Source organism: Bos javanicus, chromosome 9 (genome assembly GCF_032452875.1).
Source record: "Bos javanicus breed banteng chromosome 9, ARS-OSU_banteng_1.0, whole genome shotgun sequence".
Taxonomy (NCBI): domain Eukaryota; kingdom Metazoa; phylum Chordata; class Mammalia; order Artiodactyla; family Bovidae; genus Bos; species Bos javanicus.
In genome coordinates, this window is record NC_083876.1 from 101,949,210 (window position 1) to 101,961,547 (window position 12,338).

At 56.3% G+C, this 12,338-nt stretch overlaps 1 protein-coding gene across 1 annotated transcript; it reads right to left on the minus strand.

Moving 5' to 3' along the window:
• Positions 1 to 6,408: 6,408 nt before the first annotated feature.
• On the minus strand, positions 6,409 to 12,338 carry GPR31 (G protein-coupled receptor 31). Its single transcript, XM_061428547.1, has one exon. It carries the CDS (start codon positions 11,010 to 11,012, stop codon positions 10,074 to 10,076), a length of 939 nt encoding a protein of 312 aa, XP_061284531.1. The 5' UTR covers positions 11,013 to 12,338; the 3' UTR covers positions 6,409 to 10,073.

Sequence of the window (12,338 nt, forward strand, 5' to 3'; positions counted from 1 at the left end):
TTCAAATGAGTCAGCTCTTTGCATCAGGTGGCTAAAGTACAGAGTTTAAGCTGAGTTATTTTGTTGTGTAATCATCAGCTCCGGGCATAAAGAAAAAAGTTTTATGTGATGAAGACTAAGAAATGTAGGGAAAAAAATTTGTCCATTCCTTCTCCTTGAGAATTCCAGACCCCTCCCTGTCTCCTTGAGAGCCCCAGACCCCTGTCACCTCCCTGGGGACCTCGGGCTGCTTATCAAGCTGCCTAGAAACTGACTCTCTCAGTTGGACACTAAGTGACCGAGCGCACACACTCCTGACTTGTCAGGAGATGTTGCGGGGCAGACCTCCCGGACGGGACGCTGCCGCCACCTGCTGGGCACAGTCTGCGCTTATGGGACATCCAGGTGACAGAGGCCCCAGCATCTCAGAGGGCAAACCTCGCCAGGGTGTCTTCCTGCATCTCAGTGCGTTCGTCTTCACTTGAGGTCAGTCGGGGATGGGCAGCTGCCCTGGAGATGCCGTCAGAGGCGGCCAACAGTCTGGCCTTCCCAAGGAGCTGTCCTTAGCCATCTTTCCAAGTCTGCATCCCCGACCCAGAAAGCCTGGTGTGTGGTCAGCACTTGGGTCTCATACTTCTCTCCATGAACACTTGGTTCCACCTAAAATGCCAGCTTTGCCAACAAAGGTCCATCTAGTCAAAGCTATGGTTTTTCCAGTGGTCATGTATGGATGTGAGAGTTGGACCATAGAGAAAGCTGAGCACCGAAGAACTGATGCTTTTGGACTGTGGTGTTGGAGAAGACTCTTGAGAGTCCCTTGGACTGCAAGAAGTCCAACCAGTCCATCCTAAAGGAGATCAGTCCTGAATATTCATTGGAAGGACTGATGCTGAAGCTGAAGCTCCAGTACTGTGGCCACCTGATGCGAAGAGCTGACTCATTGGAAAAGACCCTGATGCTGTGCAAGATTAAAGGCGGGAGGAGAAGGGGACGACAGAGGATGAGATGGTTGGATGGCATCACCGACTTGGTGGACATGGTTTGGGTGGACTCTGGGAGTCGGTGATGGACAGGGAGGCCTGCCATGCTGCGGTTCATGGGGTCGCAAAGAGTCGGACACGGCTGAGCGACTGAACTGAGCTGAAAGTGCCAGTGTTGCTGTTCCCATTTGTCTCGGTGGGGAGGAGCGACTCAGGCCCCGCAGGACCCAAGCTGAGCGTGGCAGGGGTCTCAGGGGCCCGGGGGAGCAGAGGCAGAGCCCTCTGTGTGGGAATTGTGATGAGTCTCCTGTTAAGTCAGAGCTGGCTTCCTGCGCTCTCCCCTGGTGGCATTCATACCCTGTCCCCCCAACCTGGGGGGGAAGGAATCTGTTGACGGTTTACAGCTGAAGGAGGGACGCTGCCAGATGCTTGCCAGGAACTCGGGTACCAAGGTTTCCACAGGCCAGTGGCGGTTACCATGGTTACTAGACAGGTGGGCAGGAGCAGGAGGGGAGTGGCCCCTGTTGCCAATGCCCAGGAAAGCCCTTCCCTCCTGTGGTCTGGTGTGAGTGGACAAGGAGGCTGGGAGACCCCACCCCCCATCAGAATCTGCTGGACGCCCCCTCCAGTCTCTTGCCCACGGAGGACAGCAGGGTCCCTTCGTCTGCCTCTCTGTTGATGAACCGGCTCTCTTTATCAGCTCTCCACACACATACCTTAAATGTCAGGTTGGGAATTTAATTTTCAAGTAATGCAATTGCTGAGTTACCATAGTTTCCAGGGAATTTTGCTACCTCCTTTTTGCTGTTTTCTTCCTTTATCTTAACAGTGCTTGCTTTTGTGTTGGCAAAAGTCATAGCCAATGTATTTTTCTAGGCAGACAGCTCTTCAGATTTTATGATGCTGGTGTTTGGAATCACACTGAATATTTTAGAGTAAATTAAAGCTCTAACTGCTTACAGGCTTATTAGGATGCAGCAGGATTGGGGGGGGCGGTTCTCAGTAAATAAAAGTATGATAGCATCAGAGTTCTAGTAAAAATGAGAAAACCGAGTCATGAGAGAGTTCTAGAGTTTCTCCCACTCGACACTGAAATTCAAGTTAGAAATCAAAAGGGTGTGCCCACAACTCCCCCTGAGCTGAGCTCACAGCAGCTTGGAGGAATTATCCGTAAAATACATTTATTTTCTCTAGTATGGTGAGTGTGTTCACATCCAAGATTCCTGATCAGGCTTAAAAAGTTTCTTTTGCCTGTATTTTAAATTTGGAAATAATTTCTATAATTAAATATATTTCTTGAGTTTTAATAACTTGGACGGAAAGGAGATCAACTCACTCAATCCTAAAGGAAATCAACCCTGAATATTCATTGGGAGGACTGATGCTGAAGCTGAAGCTCTAATACATTGGCCCATTTGAAAGAGCTGGCTCATTGGAAAAGACCCTGATACTGGGAAAGACTGAAGGCAAAAGGAGAAGGGGGCAGCAAAGGATGAGGTGGTTAGATGGCATCATTGACTCAATAGACAAGAATCTGAGCAAACTCTGGCGGGTAGCGGAGGACAGAGGAGCCTGGCGTGCTGCAGTCCATGGGGTCAGAAAGAGTCTAACTCAACTTAGTGACTCAACAACAACAACAACGAAACTAACCAAGACCTGTAGCTTAGACCTGGGGATTGTATTTCATGCAGGCGTTGAACCGGGTAGGGTTGTGGTGAGAACTGGCTACTTTTTTCTCACCAAGTGAAAAACTGTGTCACATGATTATACAGCTACCAGAGTGGCTTGGGCTTTTGTCCAGAGGTGGGACAAAAGTCCCTTGGGTTTGAGTCCCTTGGACAGCAAGGAGATCCAACCAGTCCATCCTGAAGGCACTCAGTCCTGAATATTCATTGGAAAGACTGATGTTGAAGCTGAAGCGCCAATACTTTGGCCACCTGATGCGAAGAACTGACTCATTTGAAAAGACTCTCAAGCTGGGAAAGATTGAAGGTGGGAGAAGAAGGGGACGACAGAGGATGAGATGGTTGGATGGCATCACCTACTCGATGGACATGAGTTTGAGTAAGCTCCGGGAGTTGGTGATGGACAGGGAGGCCTGGCGTGCTGCGGTCCGTGGGGTCACAAAGAGTCGGACACGACTGAGCGACTGAACTGAACTGAGCTGAGAAACAAGCCTGTCCTCTGCACTGAACGCCCGTGTGTCTAACGGGGCTGTGCGAACACACAGCCCGATCCGATAGGAGCTGAATCTAACCAAGAACTGTTCAGTTTCACGTCAAACGGAAACCAAATGCACGCGCTCTGGGGACTCCGGACTGTCCCTGTCGCGGGCACAGGAAGATGGCAGAGCAGAGCAGGGGTGGGGGTAACATGTGTCGGGGAGAAGCGAGGACCTCCGAGGACAGGAGGGCACTGCGGACGGGAGGGAACGGAGGCCCAGGGGAAGCTGACGCTGGGGGCGTGGAGGAGAGGCGAGCAAAGGGGCAGCGGAAACGGAAATAAAGCGCCAAAAGCAGACCTCTGGACGACCTGCCCTGACAGCTGAGCTGAAATCACCACTGCAGCACCCGGAGGGGGAGCGAGAGTGGCGGAGGGCGCTCCTCCCTGAGCAGCAGGCAGGTGTGCGCACAGGTGCAGGGTTCATTTAAAGCCTTCTACACCCGTGAGCTACAGGCTGCGGCGGGTTTCTGCCTTCGGGTCTGAGCGCAGAATGCCTCAATCTCCAGGAAACCCAGGGTTCTGCCTCCAAGGCCCCCTCCTGATCAGACGAGGCCCACCCCATCAGGAAGGGTGAGCTCCTCTCCTCACAGGCAGGTGCTGACCCATCCACAGAGGCCTCCACACAGCGCCTGGATTGGGGTCTGATGAGTCACTGGGCACCCAGGTCTGGCCGTGTGGACACAGACAAGTAACCATCACACTGACCGAAGAAGGGAAACTAAAAAATGCATTTGAAACTCAGTGAGGCGTAGGTCGGGCTGCCCAGGTGGTCAGTGCTTTAGGGTAAGGGTCCGTCAGTGAGCCTGCTGCTCAGAGCTCAGTTGCCAAAGAATCTGCCCGAAATGCGGCAGACCTGGGTTCGATCCCTGGGTCAGGAAGATCCCCTGGAGAAAGAAGTGGCAACGTACTCCAGTATTCTTGCCTGGAGAATCCCATGGACAGAGGAGACTGGCAGGCAACAGTCCATGGGGTCGCAAGAGTTAGACACGACTTAGCGACCAAATCACCACCACCACAGGTCAATGAAGCCATTTCCGTGTTCGTTTACTACGATGAAGGGGACTATCCTGGCAGCGATGTGCCTGGATCATATGGGCTTCCCAGCTGGCTCAGTGGTGAAAATATCTGCCTGCCAATGAAGGTGACGTGGAGAGGCAGGTTCAGCCCCTGAATCAGGAAGATCCCCTGGAGGAGGGCATGGCAACCCACTCAAGTATTCTTGCCTGGAGAATCCCAGGGACAGAGGAGCCTGGCGGGCTGCAGTCCATGGTGTCGGACATGACTGAGCACACAGGCAGCGGCAGAGAGGTGCAGACCGGAGTCCACGAAGGCATAGCTGCTCGCAGGGACCAGGAGGGCCACCCAGTGGCCAGGACAGACCGGCAGGGAAGTCCACTCCAGGGCGGGGCTCCACCCCCACCAAGGCCTGGGGCGGGGCCTGGGGCGGGCCCTGGGGCGGGGCCGTCTGTGCCCAGGGCTGGCACGTCTGCCAGTTTTCAAAGAAGAGGTGAAAATCTAGACTTTTAAAAATGTAGAGTCTTGGGTCTTCTTAACTACCTATAGTATAAGGCAAGTTAAAATTACTTGTGAGTCAACCAGAAGCCTTCTGTGGGTGGAATGCAGTCTTTGGGCAGCTGTTAGAATTCTGAGATGGACAAGGATTTAACAAACCAGACACAGCGGCAGCCTGGGGAGGCCCCTCCTGCCCCCCTGGGTGGCCAGGTGGGTGCTGTGATGGTGCAGTGCACAGCCAGGCGGCGGGGTGCACAGCCAGGCAGCGGGGTGCACAGCCAGGCAGCGGGGTGCACAGCCAGGTGGCGGGGTGCACGCCAGCTGGCCGATACATGCCAGGTGGCCATGCAGGGATGTGCAGGGCCTCACAGGTTGAACCAGGACCCTCTCTCCCCCTCCGTCTTTCACGCCCTGTGCAGCACACTCACATCTCTGTCTTCTGCCCTCTGAGCCTCATGCAGGACCAGGAACGCCCTGGGGCATGGTGTCCACTCTGCTCTCCCCTACAGGGAGGTACAGTGTAGTCACAGGACAAAGACTGGCACGTTAAGCAAACTATCCCATTGAATGTGAACGTGGAAACCATCTGTGCCGCCTGTCCAGGGGCTGGACTGACGGAGAGAAGCTCCCATCAAGTCCCCAACGGCCCAGCCTGGGGCAGGGAGTGCCCAGGGAGGCGGCGGGGCTGGTGAACTTGGGGTGTCAGCCTGGGTACCGGGGGGCGGCGGGGGATGGTGTGAAAAGGGCCTGCGCCTCAGCTCCCGGTCTCCCGTTGTCTGACTGCAGTCGGCAGACGGCTGCTCTGCAGGGCACCGTGCAGTGAAGACCCCAGGCGTCCGGTGTGCTCGGGTCAGGACGGGGTTCCGGGGGGCTGGCTGCCCTCCCAGCCGTCCTTCCAGTGAACGGTCATCTCTCTTTCTGGATGGAGACGTGGGCCCCACCTGGTGATGGGTTCGAGTTTCCCCGGCCGAAGGCCAGTGGGGCTGAACCTCCAGCTGAGGCCGGAGCACTCCTGGGGACAGCAGCCCGTCCCGCCCTGACTCCAGGCTCCCGGGGGTCTCATGACTGAGGCTGGGCACGGGGGGGCCCTCAGCTCGCATCCAGGGAGTGGCTTCTCTGACCACCTTCAGGACATGTGTCTTCCGGCCTACGGTTCCAGTGAGAAAGAGACTGAGACGTGGAAGCTGTCTGAGATCTCCGTGGATTACAGAGCAGGGTGGCCTCAGAACGAACCCGCTTAGACGTGGAAGCTGTCTGAGATCTCTGTGGATTACAGAGCAGGGTGGCCTCAGAACAAACCCGCTTAGATGTGGAAGCTGTCTGAGATCTCTGTGGATTACAGAGCAGGGTGGCCTCAGAACAAACCCGCTGAGGGCCTGGTTCTCACCTTCTTCTCCGTCTCTGAAGTCATCAAGTGTTTCCTGATTTTCAAAGAAACGTTTCTCCCCTGCACATCCCTTGGGAGGGCTACTATAAAAGCAAACAAGCAACCAGAAAATGATGAGGGCTGGCAAGGAGGTGGAGGAACTGGAACCCTCGTGCACTGCTGGCAGGAATGTAAAACGGTGCAGGCACTGTGGATACACTGTGGGGAATCCTCAGACAGCTCGACCTGGAGTCACGGGGTCCAGCGTTCCTCTGCGGGGACGGCCTCTACCCATTGTAAAAAGATCCCTGTTAAACGATGAATAAAGTGAATTTTTAAACTTTAAAATCAGGTTGATTTGTGTAGGTATTTATTCTGCAGATTTATTACGCATCTACTGTGCGCAAGGCCTGGTGCAAGGAGCCTCCAGGGTGGGGAGCGCAGACGGGAGGCCCATGGAGGCCTGCGGGCCAGGGCGAGGCAGGCCGTGGGCAGGGGCAGCGGGGAGGGGCTCCTGGGACAGAGTCGGGAGCGTCCCAGGCCGGAGCCTGCACCTGCAGCCCGTGTGACCCAGGCGGGCACAGCGGCTGCTACAGTCTGGAAAGAGGAAGGAGAAGGTGGCTGGGAGTTTCAAAGCGCGACGGCATGATCTGAGCAGAGAAAGAAATTCATCTCTCATAGGGAAATCTGGGTCAGAGCTGAGGCAGGGCTGAGATTTGCAAGACGCACAGCAAGGCTGGGGACCCGCCGCGTTACAAGAAGCGAGTCACGGGAGAAGAGAAACCAAAACCTGCCCCTGGCAGCAGAAAAGCTGTGGTTCCGACTCCGTCGCACACCGTCTACTCACACTTTCATTCTGAGTCATTTCCTTACTCAGGGAAGATACTCTGGGGAAGACAGCCTCCGTGCGCTGTCTTTAAAGAAAGGGCCCGTCCGAGTGCAGAGCTGGCGTCCGACGGAAGAGGCAGGACCAGGCGGCCAAAACATCCTCAGAGATGCCTGGAAGATCCTGAACCTTCCACACACAAAAGTTTGTCCCATTTCACAGGATCCTTAGAAAATACCCAGAAAGGAATTACTGGAAGGAGAGAATAGCAATAAAGCTCTGATTTAGCAGAGCTGCTGGACACCTGGCTCAGGAGGCTGTGTTGAGGGTATGTAGGTGAATGGCTGAGTCCCCAAAGGGACCCCAGGCTTGTGGGGACATGAGCAGAGCTTGCCGACTGAACAGGTCACGTGGAGACGGCCAGGCAGCCCCTGCTGTGGGCCGAGTCCTGGGCCAGGCTCTGTGCCCACAGTTTCATGTCTTGTTTCAGCCACGTGACGGCCCCGTGTGGTCTGTCTCTACTGTCCCCGTTTGACAGGAGGGGAAAGTTCAGAGCAGTTGGATGAGCTGTCCCAGGTCACAAGGCAAGGAAGTCATGGAGAAGCATGCTGTCAAGGGGCCCCAGGCATGACCGCTGACCCCGGGACTCTCAGCCTGACTGCACGGCGACAGGACTGACGCTGTTGCTCAGTCGCGTCCAACTCTACGACCCCGTGGGCTGCAGCCCTCCAGGCTCCTCTGTCCATGGGCTTCTCCAGAAAGAATACTGGAGTGGGTCGCCATTGCCTTCTCCAGGGATCTTCCTGACCCAGGGATCAAACCAGGGTCTCTTGCATCTTCTGCATTGGCAGGCGGGTTCTTTACCCTGGAGCCACCTGGGAAACCCGAGGAAATTCAAGAGGGGGCTTCAAACCTACCCATGCCTCCCAGACCAAGTGAGTCAGAACCCCCGGGGTGAGCTGAGGCATCCAGATTTCAAAAGTTCCCGAACTGATACCACAGCGAGTCTAGGAGATGGTCATCAGGACCCTGAGGAGCAGAAGTTCTGTGATGAGACCTCCCTGTTTGGCCCCCCGGGTTTGGGCAGAGCCACTGGCCCCAGCGTTGTGGAGGGAGCCTGGCAGGATGGTGTGTGGGAAGCAGGCAGTGCCCAGTGTGGGCCAGCAAGCCTGTCCGGACGGTCACGTGGGTTGGCTTTGCCCACCCCCACCCGAGGGTACCTGATGTCTCGATGGCTACATGTTTGAAGGGTGTGGATTTACCTGCGTAGGGACATAAATGTCATCAGCACAAGGACGGTTAGTTTCTTAACCATAACCCTAACTGGGTTATCAATAAGGCTTATGGGGAACTTATCATAACATGGGAAATGCTTACATCGAACGTTAGTTTCTTTAAGTTCAGTTCTGTTGCTCATCTGTGTCTGACTCTGCGACCCCATGGCCTGCAGCACGCCAGGCTTCCCTGTTTCTTTAAAGCAGCGTTTAAAATTGTATATGCAGTAACATCAAAGGAAGAAAAATGGAGATAATTCTTTGCTCTGAGACAGAAGAAACACAGTTTAGAATCCACATCAGAGAGTTTACTCAGCAGCATCACACCTCATCTGGTCCTGTTTCCCTCCTAAGTCCTTTGAAATTCTGTTCACTCGGGAGGAACTGAATTCCGAAAAGAAAGCGGTGTTGCTGGGGGACCCACGTTCCCTGGGACCCCCTGGGCACACTGGGTGCCTCGTACTGTGGCCTGCGTCCTTCAGGGGCGCAGTAGAAAGGCCACGCCCACATTTCAAGTCTGGTTCTGGCAAGGAGCCTACGTGGGAGGCATACAGATGGGAGAGGAGGTAGCTTTGCCATTTTCTGTTGTCTAATTCCAGCAGTTCTAACCTTAAATCCTGCAGCAATCATAGAGCCACCTTCTGGGAAAAGCAGAAGCCTCTCTCTGGGGGCGGTACAGGTAAAGGTCTTGTGAGGCCCCAGTGAGGGCTGCATGGGGCCCAGGGCTACAGGCAGACCCTGGGACTGAGCGCTCCAGGTGGATTCCGGGACCCAGTGCTACAGGCAGATCCCGGGACCCAGTGCTCCAGGTGGATCCCGGGACCCAGTGCTCCAAGTGGATCCTGGGACCGAGTGCTCCAGGCAGATCCCGGGACCCAGTGCTCCAGGTGGACCCCGGGACCCAGCCCTACAGGTGGACCCCAGGACCAGGGCCACAGGCCTCGTCTAAGCATCTTAGAGTCTCTCTGGGGCGGCACCACCGTCTTGAACAGAGAACGGGAGATGAGGCAGATATGAAGGTGACATTCTAAGTCCTCTGTCAGCAGCGTGGGCTGCAAATCTGGGACATCATTTAAGAGAAAGAGGAGACGAGGCCGTCGTTGCCGGTGTCCAGGGGCTCTGCCCACCTCCTCTGCGGTGGCCTTGCTCCTGGCGGGGCCCCAGCCGCCTTGCTCAAGACTTCCACGTTGTGGGCATTGGGTGGAAAGCACGCTCTCACACGCAAAGCGCTGGCTCACTCCTAGTTCTTCTCCCAGGAGGCTCAAACAGAGCAGGAGAAGCAGACGGATCTCAGAAGCACATAGCCGTTCAAACCTTAGAGAGTTCTACAAGCACTTTTGAGAGGTTTAGTAAGAAAGCACTCATAATAATAAAGGTAGGCACTGACCGTGCTGTCTTGGGTGTGACCTATAATTTATGCAAGTGAAGCTTGAGTTTATCAAACCGTGGTGAGCTAAGCAGAGCTGAGCATGGGACGCTTACACCCGGCGGAACCTGGTTTCAGCTCTGAAGCCCCACTTCCCCATGTCGGTTACCACAGTCTGCACAGTAGGTGCAAAAGGGCAGTTTTCATTTACAAACCAGCATAGGAATTAAAGTGATTTGCCAGCGCCAAAGAGTCAGAACCACACCAGCCATGCCGCCTTCCTCCTCCTCCCCCTCCTTCACTGGACACCAGAGCATCTTTCCTCAGCTGTGAGTGTGGGGCCATAACTGAGCCATTCAGCCTGTCTCAGAATTGTGTCACGGAGATGCTACTGGCTCAGTTTTGAGTAGCGGCTCCCTGAGGCTCCATCCCTGGAGGAAATCCCGGTGAACACGGTGGGGAGTGTGTAGTGCCTAATCCTGACTTCCCATCCTGCTTGCTCGCCCCTGGGGGAGTCGTCCTGGAGACGGGGAAGGGCGGGTAGTCCTCAGGAGTCCGAGTCTCTGAGGTCCCAGCCCGGGGCCTCTGTGTGCTGCCGGCGGGTCCGCAGGGTGAGGGTATAGAAGAGCTTGCGGTAGGAGTGCCGGAAGGCGGGGCTAGAGAAGCAGTAGACCACGGGATTCAGCACGCCCTGCAGGTAGGTGAGGCTGCCGGTCACGTCGGCCGCGTGGACCGCGGCGCTCCGGAGCCCGCAGGCCCGCGCGGCGGCCAGCAGGACGCGGGCCACGAAGCAGGGCAGAAAGCACAGTGCGAACAGCACGACCACCGCGCCCACCAGCGCCTGCGCCCTCCGCAGCTTGGGCTGCTTGTCCGGCTCCCGCAGCCGCTTCCGCAGGGTCCTGAGGATGCCCACGCTGCAGAACAGGATGAGGCCGAAGGGCAGGATGAACTGGACGAAGAAGAACGCCTCCCGCCAGCGGTGGCGGAAGGACTCTTCCCGGGGCTCGGGGCCGGGGCAGTCCGCCTCCGAGGGGAGCGCGCTCTGGTGGTTGAGCGCGGCCATGAGCAGCCAGACGAGGGCCGAGATGCCCCAGGCCGCCCGCAGGGACAGCGCGTTGACCCTGAGCCTGGAGTGGACCACCCGCAGGTAGCGGTCCAGGGTGACGGCGGTGAGGAAGGCCACGCCCGCCCCGCGGCACAGGGCGCGCAGGAAGAGCAGCGCCTGGCAGGACGCGCGCCCCAGGTCCCAGCTCTTGCGCCGCAGGTAGAAGGCGGCGTGGAAGGGCAGGCAGCCGGCCAGCAGGAGGTCCGCGAGCACCAGGTTGAGCAGGTAGACGGCGTAGGGCTTCCACACCTTCAGACGGAAGAAGAAGGTCCAGAGCGCCACGGCGTTGCCCAGCGTGCCCAGCCCGCACTCCAGCAGCAGCAGCGAGGCCGTGGCCACCTCTGCCGCACGGCTGTGCTCCGAGCAGTTGGGCGGCAGCATGTCGGGAGTCCCGCCGTCCGTCCGTCTAGGGGGCTGAGGCTCCGGGAGCAGAAGGCAGGGACGGAGCCCAAGGCTGTGCTGGTTCCCGCCGGGACAGACAGCACACTGACAGCATCCGGATGAAGCCAAAGACAAAGTGAAGTTTGTTTGGGGAAAGAGGATCAGGAGCAGAGGGAAAAAACCCTTGCAGTTTTGTTTTGCCCTGAAAAAGGGGAAATTGTGTTTCACTTCCTGTCGTCCTGTGTTAAATCCAGCACTTTATCCTGAGGGTCTGTGTGTGGCCCCTGAGGGGCTTGGGAAGTTCAGGAAGATGTTATAAAGTTAAGATAATGGTGGGAACAGACTGTTCTAGAGTTTGCACTGTCTTCTGACAGCCAGACCCGGGGCTGCGATCCCCGAGAAGAGGACGTGGACGACCCGGCCAGTCGACGGTTCCCCGCTTTCACTTGTCCTTTCATTTCATCAGAGCTGATCTTCTGTTGAGGAGAAGACCCTCCCCCCCCTCCCCTCCCACGCTCCCCACCTGGGGACCCACACCCCCGGGTCTCCACGGGCTTGGAAAGCAGAGTAAGCTCAGGGATGGGTCTGGGTGCACAGACTCCGCCAGCATGTCCGGTCCACGAGCCCAGGGACGCGCGCTGGTGACGCTCTGTGTGCCTCACACACAAGCAGAATCAAAAACTAAACATTGGTGAACCCGTCGTTCCGACCCATCCTGATCCTAGTTCACCTGGGTCTTGGCCTGCAGTTCACCCTGATTCTCCCTGTTTCTGTTCAGCCTGAATTTTTTTTCTTTCTGTTTTGACTTCATGACATGCAGGATCTTAGTTCTCTGATCAGGGATTGAACCTGTGCGCCCTGCAATGGCAGTGTGAAGTTCTTACCGCTCTATCACTAGGGAAGTCCCTGTTCAGCCTGGTTTGAGCTTTGGAGTCAAATAGAGTTTAGTTCCATCTGGCTTCCCCACTTAGCAGCTCTGCGGGGTGCATGTGAGGACACCTGCGTGCCGGGTCCCTGTGTCTGAGACTCTTACACGCGCGGCGCTGTGCACCGTTATCTGGGACATCACGGGCGCCGGACACGGGTGCTGCAGTCGTCATTAACCTCCATCCAGGGCTTAAACTGCTAACAAAACTCTTTTCTCCCAACGCAGTGATACAATTCCACACCTGACTTCAGTTCCATGTGCTATGACACCTTCGTTGCTGAGGCCTAAGCTGGAAGCTTCAGGGGGTTTTCCAACAGTGAGGATTCCTAGCTGCGGTGTGTTCTCCGTGTTTCAGGCGCTGTCGTGCGCGCACCTGTTACTGCTTTGAGCTGCAGAAG